The sequence below is a fragment of the Zootermopsis nevadensis genome, unplaced genomic scaffold (assembly GCF_977971745.1).
Source record: "Zootermopsis nevadensis isolate Lab colony 2312 unplaced genomic scaffold, Znev_1.0 Znev_ptg000019l, whole genome shotgun sequence".
In the NCBI taxonomy this organism is placed as follows: domain Eukaryota; kingdom Metazoa; phylum Arthropoda; class Insecta; order Blattodea; family Termopsidae; genus Zootermopsis; species Zootermopsis nevadensis.
The window spans coordinates 6,662,232-6,675,059 of NW_028259151.1; the positions used below are offsets into that span (position 1 = coordinate 6,662,232).

General features: G+C 34.8%; 1 protein-coding gene across 11 annotated transcripts in view; it reads left to right on the forward strand.

The window, feature by feature from the left end:
* Positions 1-12,828, forward strand: part of LOC110837965 (phosphatidylinositol 4-phosphate 5-kinase type-1 alpha) — a 78,287-nt gene that overhangs the window by 39,931 nt on the left and 25,528 nt on the right. For 5 of the 11 annotated variants that reach the window (XM_022080668.2, XM_022080669.2, XM_022080670.2 and 2 more), the window contains 4 exons: positions 645-1,022; positions 6,556-6,730; positions 9,603-9,811; positions 12,324-12,427. In XM_022080668.2, coding sequence (XP_021936360.1) covers positions 645-1,022; positions 6,556-6,730; positions 9,603-9,811; positions 12,324-12,427 — 866 coding nt within the window. The remainder of the gene's footprint in view (positions 1-644; positions 1,023-6,555; positions 6,731-9,602; positions 9,812-12,323; positions 12,428-12,828) is intronic. The other 6 variants (XM_022080673.2, XM_022080675.2, XM_022080676.2 and 3 more) reach the window with 2 other exon arrangements.

Here is a 12,828-nt window from a genome sequence, read left to right on the forward strand (position 1 = left end):
TTTCTGATTCCTTTAGGAGTGTGAAAGATTGTAATAGCAGAATTGATAAATGGTTAAGTTTATATTTTTATCTGTTTAATCAAACCTAATTTGTACTTGAGCCAATTTGATTTTTAAAATTTAATAAAATGTGAACTTATGTTTACATTGTTTACCTATTTTATTGCTTTTTCAATTTCAGAATATTTCCATAAAAAGTTGTAATTAAATGAGATAACATTAAGGTTTGATGAACATTTTATAGAATAATATTGATCTATATGTTGTTATTCTTAAATATAAAAGTGATCATCATTCATTAAAAAATATTGAAATGTGGAATGTTGAAAAACTAATTCACTTACTGCCAGAATGCAGAGCGTTTTTTAATTGTAGCCAAATGATGTAGTGAAAGCATTTATCAGTCAGAGTTGAAGTTATTATGCAGTGTAAATTAATATACTTGAATTGTGCTTTGAAAGAGATTTTAATCTCAAATGTCATTAAAATAGGCTTTGAGGTTTAAAGTAAGGAATCATCTTTGTGAATACTGTTCACATTTGCTGTGTTCCCATGTGTTCTAGAATGGTCATTTCAGTTTCTTGTGCTTGACTTACTCTGTGTATCAATCTGTCTTTTCTCTCTTATTTGTGCTGCTCCATCAGGGAGCCCAACTGGGGTCAGCGTTGCCCCTCCTTGTACTGCATCCACTTCTGTCACAATTCCCATGTCTTCTGCTCCATCAAAACCACCATCTCCTCCACTGGTTACAGCTACTGCCTCTGTACCTTCGTATCCAGCTGTACTGAAAGACCGACCTCCAAGTTTTGGGAAAAGTTTACCCCCTCCTGGTGGAGTACCAAGTGCTTCTGGAAAAATTCCTCCTCCAGTACCTCCTCGGGGCTCTCCACTGGGGAAAAGAGGAGACGCTAGTGCTGCTTCACCCAGAGGTGGGATTGTCAGGCATTATCATACTTATCATCAGTTCCACCACCGCACGTTGAAGTTGGAGGAAATGCGCATGTCGGCACTCGAGCAACACGGTAGCAGATTGCATGATGAGTTTTAAATGGCTGTTGTTACTGGGTTTAGTATTCATTGCCATTTTTATTTCATAAAGTGTGTGCATGCTAGAAGCATGCATACTGATTTATCTCCCATTTCTGGACTACAATCTGATAAGCATGGCATGTATTTGAAGTCATAAAGTATGTTTATCAAATTTCATATATTGCTAAACCGTTGCATTTCTTAGTGCCTTCAGTAAGTAGTGCTGTATGTCTTACCTCAGACTCATAAACAGAGTACCAGTACCATTTTTGTGAAAGAGTCATAAGAGACTTTGTCAAGTTTTCAAGCTGTTGGATCCTTGCAGTACAGTTTTTATTTGGCATTATCTACTGCAGTTGCACATCATGTTTCAAGTTAAAGTTGTAAATTCGCTTAGCAATATAAGACTGGAAAATCACCTGGCACTAATGAAAGTGTTTTGAATAAGATAATCATTACCCTAGATGGCCACAGTATAAACAGCCCTATACTTCTTTGTGAATGGGATGCTATCATAAATAAGAAGAAATTCTTGGAAGACCTCATGGCACCAACTTTCCTTCACCTGTTTCAGTCTATATGGTGAGCCTAGCTAGAACTAGGAGCTAATTAAATGATACAATTCAGTGATCCATTTCTGTGTGCAATTTCAATCTGTGTTAGTTACATTTATCATATATAACCTCAAATTGTTGTCTTCACTGTTTGTAACAGCCAATAAAGAGAACATTTTTTGCACAGGATTTGTGGGTTTGTATGAGTTTATACACAAAATTTTATACACTTAAATTGTTCTTTTATTATTGTCATGAAACCAAAACATTGCATATTTCAGAAAATTGACACAAAATTTGAAACTGGGCTTAGGAGGCATTAGTGTTTCCCCCACCTGAGAAGTTCATATGGCCATCTTTGCTTAGGAAATTGAAAAGCATGAAGGGGGGGGGGGGGGGGGGCACTTTAACTTTCAGGGATATTTGTCAGTTCAGAAATTATAGGGGTCACAGAAACATGGTTTTGAAGGTGCCATAAACCTTTCTTTATAAAAGAAGCAAAGTAAGCTAAAAAGAAGAGATGTGCCAAATCTGGCCTATGAAGTGAATGAAGAAAGTGAAATACGTTATTATATCTTACAGTAGGAGAATTGTTTCTGTTTACCCAGCCAGTACTAGTAGCTCCTCTTAAATTTCCATTGCAGAACAAAAATGAAGGACACTGTTGAATGATATTTTTGTTGTACATAGGTTTTAGTGGCACATTTGTTAATACTTCAGTTACAGTTCTTGGCAGATGTTGATTCTTCAGATATATTCTCTGTGGAATGTGTGGTTCTATAATGTAACAGATGACAGTGCTCATCTTCTGTAAGTATGTGCGGACTTGTATGAAAATGCCAGTATTTCTTAGAAACTTCCTGTCTTCATCTTTAGCTGAAGGTAGGGGAAGTATGTTCCTACAGAATGGTATATATCTACAAGTCCACATAGCATCACAATGCAGAAGACCAAATTGGCATCTTCACTGCTGTGATAACTTCAAATCTTATATAATAAAACACAATTTACACAATTTCAAGATTATGCCAGCATTAATGGCAGTTCTGTTCTTATAAGTCAGCAGTCAAATGGCTAAAGCTCGCCGACATCTCAGGAACCATCTCTGTCCCTATTATCAGGGCATCTGATGAGATCAGATACTTGATGGGGACAGAGATGGTCCCTGAGGAGACGGCGAGCTTTAGCCATTTGACATGGCTGATAGCCCAAGAGAATTTTATTAAGTCTTAATGGTTTTCAGAATCCACAATGTATATGCGCCCAATATGGAATTTGAATGAACTTAACTGTTATCTGCAAGGCAAGGAACAACTCATTTACACTATTTAGGATTTTTTCAGACGTTCTCAGATGAAACTGGTCGTATGGGAACACCAACTGGAAACTAATAACTACTGTCACTTTTCTACTACAGTGCAGGGAAATGGAAGTGGTGTGCATAATTCAAAGAAATACTGTTAATGGTCAGTGCATCACAATCATGATTGAGGAATTCATTGATAGATTTTCATATTCCAAAGGAAAATAATTTTAATATAAGATTTTCTACTTCCTGTGGACACAGCAACAGACCTTTAAGTGGAATTTACTGATTTTTAGAGTGACTCAGTGGTAAAAGAAATGTAAATGACTTGTCACTTATTGGCTTGTGTTCAAGATAGGTTTTCTCCCAAAAATATTATGAAATAAGAAAATGTGCTTTGTTAATGTTGTCAGTATTTGAGAATACCTATGGACGTGAGCAACTGTTCAACTTAATGAAGTACATGAAATCAAGAAGTAGGATATGTCTTACTGATGAACACTTGCAGGGATGCATGTGAATTACAAGAGTAGAAATTAATCCTCATACTATAAGATTACTTGAGCAAAAGTAGTGTCAGTATCTCACTAATAGATCTAACTTTTTTTTTTAAAGACGAAGTACTGAGTAATATGTGAAAACCTCTTTACAGTACCTAGTTGGTATGATTTTTAATATATTGCCCTAAAGTTTAAATTAATTATCCTTATTTATAACCTTGTGACCCACAAATTGATAAAATGTGAATGTGGCCCCACTTTTAATAGTTTGATAACTACTGCCTTTGTAATAACTGAGCCCACCATTTATGCTGTGACTTATGACAGAAAAGCTGCAAATCTTCGGTGCCTGAAATTTCATCAGTAGCATCTTGTTCCACATCACAGGATACGTCATTGGATTTACTCTTAGATGAAAGCTTTGTTTCCAATGTATGGCTTCTTAAGATTAATATGTTCACAGATAGGATGCCACCCATATTGTTTTACATTTCAGTAAACTTTTCTTCCCCCAACTTTTTCACGGTCTGTTCTGATTTTATGCCTCTTTGTGCAACATTTTTTATGTGGAATTCAAGTTAGGGTGGTAACAGCCCTTTTTTGGGAGTGTGTGTTGTGGCAGGTGCATGAAAAGAAGTTGAAGTGCCCAACTCAGAAGTTATTGCATCACCTACTTTTGTAAATTTCTGGTAGAGTGCTCTCCAGTGCTAATAGGAACTGCAGTTCATTGCTGCATATTTTCCAGTGGAGTATATAATTCACCATTTTTACTTTGTTGTCCATAAATATAAAAAATTGTTCCTGACTTCCCATGTTTGACTTATATTTTATCTTTGTTTTAATAAGACAGGAGGCATAGTTGTCAAAACTATTTTTAATCACTGGAGTTTTATCTTCTTCAGTTCTTTATGAATCTTTTTAAATATGCTAAAGGCCCTCCACAAGTGCAGTGCATGGATTATTACATTTGGAATGTTGGGAATTTTCTTATAGAATGGAATTTTTAATAACTAAAACTCTTTATAGCGCATGTATGTGTTACATAATTTGTATCTTGGACTGACTGCTATGCATAAAATAAGTAGCTTTTCTAATAATGATGTTGCCTCTCCAGTTATATAATTTTAATATTGCTGTGAATAGATATGAAAATCTAATAGTGTGATTCACTCTACAAAATGTTGAAATTTGTGATGTAGAAATAGGTAATTCCATGCTTTACAATTCTATAAATGTAAATTATGTTGAACTGTTTACTGTTTCATCTGAACATAAAGTTTCATGGTACCATTTCATAAATTTACAAGTATGGTCTACATATTTTTTCCATCTCCCATAAAAGACCACTCTGTCATCTGGCATTTGTAGTATGCAGGCTTTGACATATTTTCCCAAATGTTTGTTTATTTTGCCAGTGCCTGCAACATTTGCTGTCTGTTATCACTACCACCAACTTGTAACAAAAATTTAATCCAGTGGGCATGGCAGGTCCTTTCTTCAGGGGTGAAGTGCAGCAGGGTCATGACACTGACCATTCACCCCATCTGGTGGTGAGGTTGAGAATGAGTAGGAGCTATACTACTCTCCCTCTGAACACCTACATGGCATGTAGCAGAATAACTTTACTTTTTTATGGAAGCTTTATAGTATATATATATACTGTTGCAATAAAATGGAGTGAACTTATTTTTGACAATAACAAACAAACAAACTAACTAACTAACTATAGATGGATTACAGAACCTGAAGGTTCATCACTGAGTTAACCAAAGCCCTCCACTGGTCCGTGTCCTGGGCCAAATTTTTGACAATATCTCCAGTTATTGTCTGTTTGACCATTGTCTCGGCTGCCTTTGCAGTGGTGAAAGTTCTATTTCTGAGCTAATCATTCCTTTGAACAGATGGTAGGATAATGTTCAGTACAATTGCTGGCTGAGGGGACCTAAAGCTTAATGTGGATACTGAACCACAGTGGGCTCAAGTATTTCCTACATTTACAAAGCCAGAGGTCAGGCAATGGAAAGAAATGGAGAAAATCTGTGCTTGACATAGATGGTCTTGATCTCAAGACCTTTGGCTCAGACCTTACCTATGTACTACTAGATTCCCTGTTTTTAAACATTACATATTTTAATGCATTTATTACCAGTGATGAAAATGTTAATGTAATTCTTCAGTACTTAACATGACAGCCTGATGTACTGCAGCAGCACACAATATAGGTAATACTGCCATGAAAATGTCATTGTAGCATAACACTAACCTAGCCCATGCAATATATGAAAATATGTGGCCATTTTTATAACATACTTCTTATTAACTTAAGTGCCTTATGACAAACCCTTTATTTTATGTATTTAAGGTTGTGCTATACCTTCTGTCTTCATACTCAAGCCTCTCAGACCCTGGGGAAGTATATCCTAGTACTCACATTAAGTTTAATTGTTGTTTTATTATGACTTCATCACCAAAGTCCTGTTTGTGAAAGTGGTGTGCATCGTGTTTAGGTAAGAGAGGTTTTATCACATATCTTTCATTCTTTACAATTCTCTCACCAGATAAGTGGTAATGCTCTAGTCTGGCTAGTAGTGTGTTCTGAACCACTAAAATTGGAGGAATGTAGAAGAACTGTGTTAGTATGTAACACAAAATAATAAGTACCTGACCATTGTGGTGCACATGTTGAAGGGATGTAATAATGTTGCATTTCTGCACAACCCAACTTCTAGACCAGGATTTGCCACTGCACAAGATATATATTGAAACAAATATAATAGTTTCTGTCAAATTATATGAACAGTAATGAAATTCAGAATAGGATTCAAGGTTCTCGCCGTGATGAATAAAATGTTGGCTGTCTCCTGGATTGTAGTGCCATGTAGTCTGGTAGAAGTTTCCCAGTGGTTCAGAGGTCTTTGCTGTCTCCATCATCTGGGTGATTGTTGATGGAGGCAGCAAGGACCTTTGAAACATTGGTAAACTTCTGCCAGATTACACAGTGCTACAACCCAGAATATTGAGTATAATTCACTCAATTATGTATTGGTGACAGGTCTGAGACCACTTGAAACAGGGGTATGGCACACAATTAAAAAGTAGCTAAGAGATTACAAGAGAATGTATTTTCATGTAATTGGTTTGTGTACTACTGCTGTGCTGCATGTAGGTGGATTTGTGAGCAGTCATTCCCCTGTGCCCTGCTCTTCTACTCCTCCTCCTGCGTTCGAAGATGCTCTTCGGGGTGATCTTATGGATGCATCTACACCACTGAGACATAGGCTTGGCCCACTCCATGTGACCCATCATATTATGAAGACATATCGTGAATCAGAAACTGTCAGGTAAGATAGTAATGGTATATATTTGATGGTGTCCTGTGATTATACTTGTATTATAAGCCAGTGGACTAGTATTGAAGAATTGACCAGTTTGTTAACTAAAGTTTAATTACTGACATTTTCAAGAATGTGTTTAAATGTGGAAAAAAGTGTTGAGACCCAACATCCAGAGTTGTCAAAGAACTCTGTTTGGGTACAAGTTGTCTCAGAAAAAGTGGCGTATTTCTGCCGTAATTGAGACGTAGCTTATTTTGTGCTCATTTCAAAGCTAATAAAATGTCCTTTCCAGTGACCTGTTAAACTAATGTTTTCAGCACAGTTATGTTTTCAGTGTATTAAAATTTGTTATTTGACCTTGTATTTCACTAAATGTGTCTTAATTGTTTTGAGAAAAATATATTGTTTGCATGTAACTATTATTTGAAAGATCTGCAAATATCAAGTTGGGACAGTAATGGAATTGGGTTTTGAGAAGCAGTTTACTGTGAAGAATCACTTGACTGGAAATTAATTATGAATTCTGAGAGTATATCCAGAATTAAATATGTCATCTCCTCACTGTTGTTGGAAGATTTGTATCTTGAACCCCATCATAAAGAGGATGCTATAAGAAGAACTCCTTCCTGATAAATGCTCATACTATTTTTGTGTTTCCTTCCATCTCTTCTGTAAGCTACTAATTAATAGTAGCTTAATACTGTGCTTTCTCAGATTAGCTGTTAGAATAGTGCTTCAGTGTTCATATGTTCTGTGTTGAAAAGTAGCATGAAGAAACTAATTATCAATTTAGTCTGACTAAATGTTGAGCATAATTTTAAATTTAACTACAAAATTTCATTATGTGTATCATTAAGAAAATAAGAATGAATAAGTTTATAAATAATCAGTGTCTTATGCTTCACCAATACTCACTTAACTGTGAGGTGATAAAATGTGTGTTGTATACTCAATTATGAATTTGAACATCGCTTAAGTTCCTGAGGTTTACAGTGAAATTGCTTTAAAATGTAGTGTTATTAAAAATGTTGTTTGTTTCTGTAACATTATTTTTATAAGAATTGTTATGTGGAGAAAACTGCTGTTTTGCTTGTGGTCATGAACATTTTCTCAGAACCTCTCACCTGCAATAATATGATGTTCCTTTTTATGTACTTATTTTCTTTGTACACTGTTTACAATTAACATATATTTCGTGTTAACTTTACTTTTTAATAGGTCATTTATGTTGAATGCAAATTGGTGTTGTGTGTCTAAATCAAACATGGGTTTTGTGGCTAGCGTATGAAGAAAGGGAGAAATTCCAGAGAATAAACACATTTGTGTACCATTATTTCGAAAGTGCCTGGCAAAGAATTTGCAGTCAGTTTATATGTTTTTTTTATCACTTGTGGTTTAATGATGCTGTTATTAGCTCAGACTGTTATAGCATTAGATTGTGGTAATCTGCTTAACTGTGTTATTTCCTAAGTATACTGGTAGTTTTGCTAGAAGGTTGTATATTTATTGTTCACAATTTGTCAGAAAAAATTACCTCCTGGATTTTATTTATTTGGTAGGTATACTTAAGTGAATAGTGAAACATCTTTTTCAGAGAGGCATGAAATTCATTTCCCTGTGGAACAATAATCTACACACACGTTTATATGCATGTAGGTCTGCATGAATACTCCCATGTTTTTCTTTTAACAGCTTCTGCCAGCATCAAGTGAGAAAGTTATAAAATCATAAAGCCACATGCTTGAATTAACATAAATTTAATTTAATTATGTATAAACACTGGGTGATTTAATGTGTATACCAGGGGTTCTCATCCTTTTTCACTGGCATACAACTAATTCTGATTTAATACATTAAATGTAGCACAAACCAAATATGTTCAGCAAAAACTTCTTTTAGTTAATATTATCTTTTGATTTTCTTATTTAGTTCGCATACCACTCAACATTGGCTCATGTACCACCAGTGGTACGCATAACAGGTTGAGAAACGCTGGTTTATACCAGTTTAATAGTATGAAATGAATTTATAGTAACTGAGAAGAAGTCTTATATGTTCAGTTATGAATATATGCTCCTTAGTGCTTTACTGTTTGACAATTTATACACATTCATTTTATTTGAATGTAATCATAGAACAGGTATCCCATTTCCCCTACCTTGGATGTGATATCACCTTTGGTTAGACAATGATTTAGATAGAAAATTAAATGGATTCCGACACTTCTGTGGAACTTTTAAAAAGACCCTAAAAGGTAAAACATGGAAGGACACACAACTTAAGTTTTATAAAGTTATGGCAATTTCCACACTGCTCTTTGGATCAGAAACATGGACGTTAGGAAAAAGAGATATGAGCAGAATCCAAGCGGCAGAAATGCCTAATCCCTGACGATGATGATGACCATTTTATTGGTATGAATAGAAATTATGATTAAACCTTTATAAATTTAGAAAGGCTGTGGAATGTTTCCCCCTCCTATCAGCTTCATTACCCTTGCCCATTAATGAAGTTTCCCACTGGTCCAACCAAGGTTCTGCCTTGGCCGACTGGTTCTTACATCAAACCAATTTCTCACATGTGGCTTAGTCAGTGCCCTGATGATGGATTCAGCAAGTACCTGTGACTCAATGGTAAACTTCTACCAGACTACCCAGCGCTACAACCCATACTTTCCACCATGAGAACCTCAAATTCTACTGTAACCTTTCATGTTTGTCTGACTTATCACATCTGACATATACTGCTGTTAAAAGTTAATTTACTGTTAATGTAACTTGCTGTTATAAGGTAATTAATATGAACATATAACTGATACTATGTTAAGAAATTACAATTGTGTTGTATGTTCCAACAGTTGTAATACATGTTTTTGCAGCATATCGGACATAAGGCTAGAGTCTCGACCAGATAATAAATCATCTCTTAGTGTGGAATCAAGTTCATCCACATCAGGTTTTGGTTCAGGAGCTACTGGAACAGGACGTACTCTGACGTGGACTCCTCCTGCCTCAGTGGAAGGCTCTACTCCCACCTGGACAGAGGGCACACCCTCCTTCACAGAATCATCTAGCAGTGGTGATATAGGTATGTATCTTATTTCCATTATGGCACTTAACTCACACGGCATGAAAATACCTTCATGATGTACCCAACATCTTTGATTTTTGGATGTTTGCAGACGTGCATGCTGGCAAATATGTTTTGCATGTTCAAGAAACAAATGTATTTTTGGAATAGACCTGTTTGGAAGAAAGCATAGATATTGTTAGTTTGGCAGCCATCTACATCATATCTGGTTTCTTGAGGTACAGAAATTTTAAAATAGGTCATAATTTTGTCTTAATTTGACCAAGTTCATACAGTACAAGCTCCATTTTATTAATGTCTCATTGAAGGATACCATGATTGATTTTGGATGAGAAATTCTTCTATTGACTTTATAGACATTCTTATCTATTCAAGATTAATTGCTTGTATTCAGATTCTAAACTACCTTCCTGCATAATGACAAAATAAACTGATATTGCAGAACCACTGAACTAAATAACTTACTACTACATTCTTTAATTAGTATGTCAAGTTTAGTATTAAGTATATTGGACATGTATTGATGCACAAAAGGATAACTTTGATATAGACACAGTTTCAACTTTGCAAACAAAGTAGTTTTCAGCCAGTACAAAAAGAAAACATCTGCAGTTTCTTAATAAAAAAAATAATAGGACTGTAAAGATGCTAAGCAAATTTGAGAAATTTTTAAAGTTGTGATTCTTGTAGTCAGCTCTTCTAACAATAGTATTGATAATCTGAGTTATATTTAATATGCATGGACTGCATCTGGTGTCACAACCCAGAACAATAACATTGTGATATCTTCATTGCAATGGAACCTCAAATTTGACATATAAGTAAACTTTTCTTCAACCACTTTACACTGAATGGAAGACAGTAAGAAGTAATTTCAGACTTTATTGGTGTTTTTGTTACTTCAGTGTAAAAGTACTTGAAATTTTGCATCAAGCAGTCATACAAGATGGGTGCGAGTATAAAATGAAGCTGTGTGCATTAGACGTTGTATGAAGATGGTTGTCATCAGGTTTGTAGTGCTGTGTAGTCTGGCAGTAGATAAACTTATAGCAGATTACACCCATCTTCATACTCACTGCTGTGAGAGCCTCAAATCCTACTTAGATGTTGTATTTTTGTTACTGGTAAGGTATTAAAATATTATGTGATAAAAGTATTGTACAAAGTTTATCTTATCATTAATTGTTTGCACATTAAAGTGGAGTTGTGGTACTAAATATCTAATGTTTATCGGGCATATTAGCCACCAACTCAAATTTAAGTTGATGTTGGCTGTAAAATATCATCAAGGTCTTCATGTTAGAGGACTTAGAATTGAGATTTTATTACGTTATTTTCCACTCTGTATTATGACATGATTTTAAGGTATGCTGTTTATTTAGGCTGTTTTCTTCAGACGTGCATCATTTGCAGAGTTTGCCAGTGTCACTCTTTTCCAATTTTTATCCTGTTTTCACTTTCAGTATTATTTTGACCGTTGTCAAAAAATAATTATAATTTTTATGCATTTTTATTAGTCTTTGAATTCCACGTGAAATTATTTTATATAGTACTGCAGGTTGCTGCTCTACTGGTTAAATTGGTGTTTTAAACAGCAATATTTGTGCCTATCTTTGAACATGGATATGTTGATTTGTACAAGAGGCCTGTCTTGAAAATGCACTTTTAGCCTACTTTTTGTTTGACAAAAATATACAACTTTTGTTTGGGTAACATTTTGTAGAATGTAGAATGGCAGTTGTGCAAAATTTTTACTAGTGGATAATTGCAGTTGGGAATATGGAACTTTGTATGAAAATAGATTATAAACATTTTTGCATATTGTGTATGAAATATTGTTTTAAGTCAACAATTAGATACATGGTAATGGTGTGAAATTTTGGAGTTGTAGCCAGTAGACAGAATCTCTGCTTAATTAATAAATTTGTCCCAGAAAGAAAATGTTAATTATAATTATAACAGCAATATCAATCTTTACATATTTATAATTGTAAGTAATAAAAAATGTTCTGATTCAAGTAGGATGTTGCTTTGTTGCCGAGAATACGTAACTGAGCATCCTGACCCATTAGTTACATTGCATTCTGTTGTTGGATTATGAACTTTTATTACCTAAATATAACTTCAACACCTCAAGACTTGTACAGCTATAAGATTATATGATGGGAAAGTAGTCTTTATTAGTTCTGCTCAGTACTTTGTGTTTGCACTGTAATAACAGTTTAACGTGACATATATTCTTCTTTTATATGTTTACACATATAATCAGTACCAGTGTAAAGATTGCCTTGAATCCTATAATACCAGTGTAATTTCAGACATTAGAAGGTATATTAGGAAAGCTGTAAGATATAATTGTATGGTTATGTTTGAAGTTAAACAAACTTGCGTGGTGATTCATTCATATAATCATAATGGACTCCATTGTACTTTATAATACAGTGATCTTGGTAATTACTGTGCTGACTACCTGGTATGAGACATTGGGTTGTTTCACAACTGTTGGCAGGTTGTCCAACGACCCCAATCCGAAGTCTTAACGTTCGCAGAGGAAGTGAAGGTCCTAAATCTGCATCAGTAGATGATGTACTCAGTTCTCATGACTCCGAGATGGTGAGTTGAAAATTATCTTCCTCACCTACTTCTGGCTCAAGTTTCTGAACATGTGTGTATATATGTAAGTCTTACATATACTGGAAGAGTTAAACATTATTTCCAAGTACTAAACACTAGACCACATTATATTGAGGTCTTTACTATGAATGCAACCTTTTAAAGGAAACTTGTTTTATTCATATCCAGTGTAGAATATATGCCTGGTTCTCAAATGGAATGCTCATGCATATACCAGATTTACCTGACTATAGGGTAGCCTCAAGTAGAAGGCAGTATCTAGGTAGCTACACTTCTGTAATGACATCTTTTAAGTATTACCTCTCCAGTTAAAAATCTCAGGTACTGGTTTGCCAGTTTAAGAGATGAAACAGGTTTAGCTCTAATTAAATAAATTATAT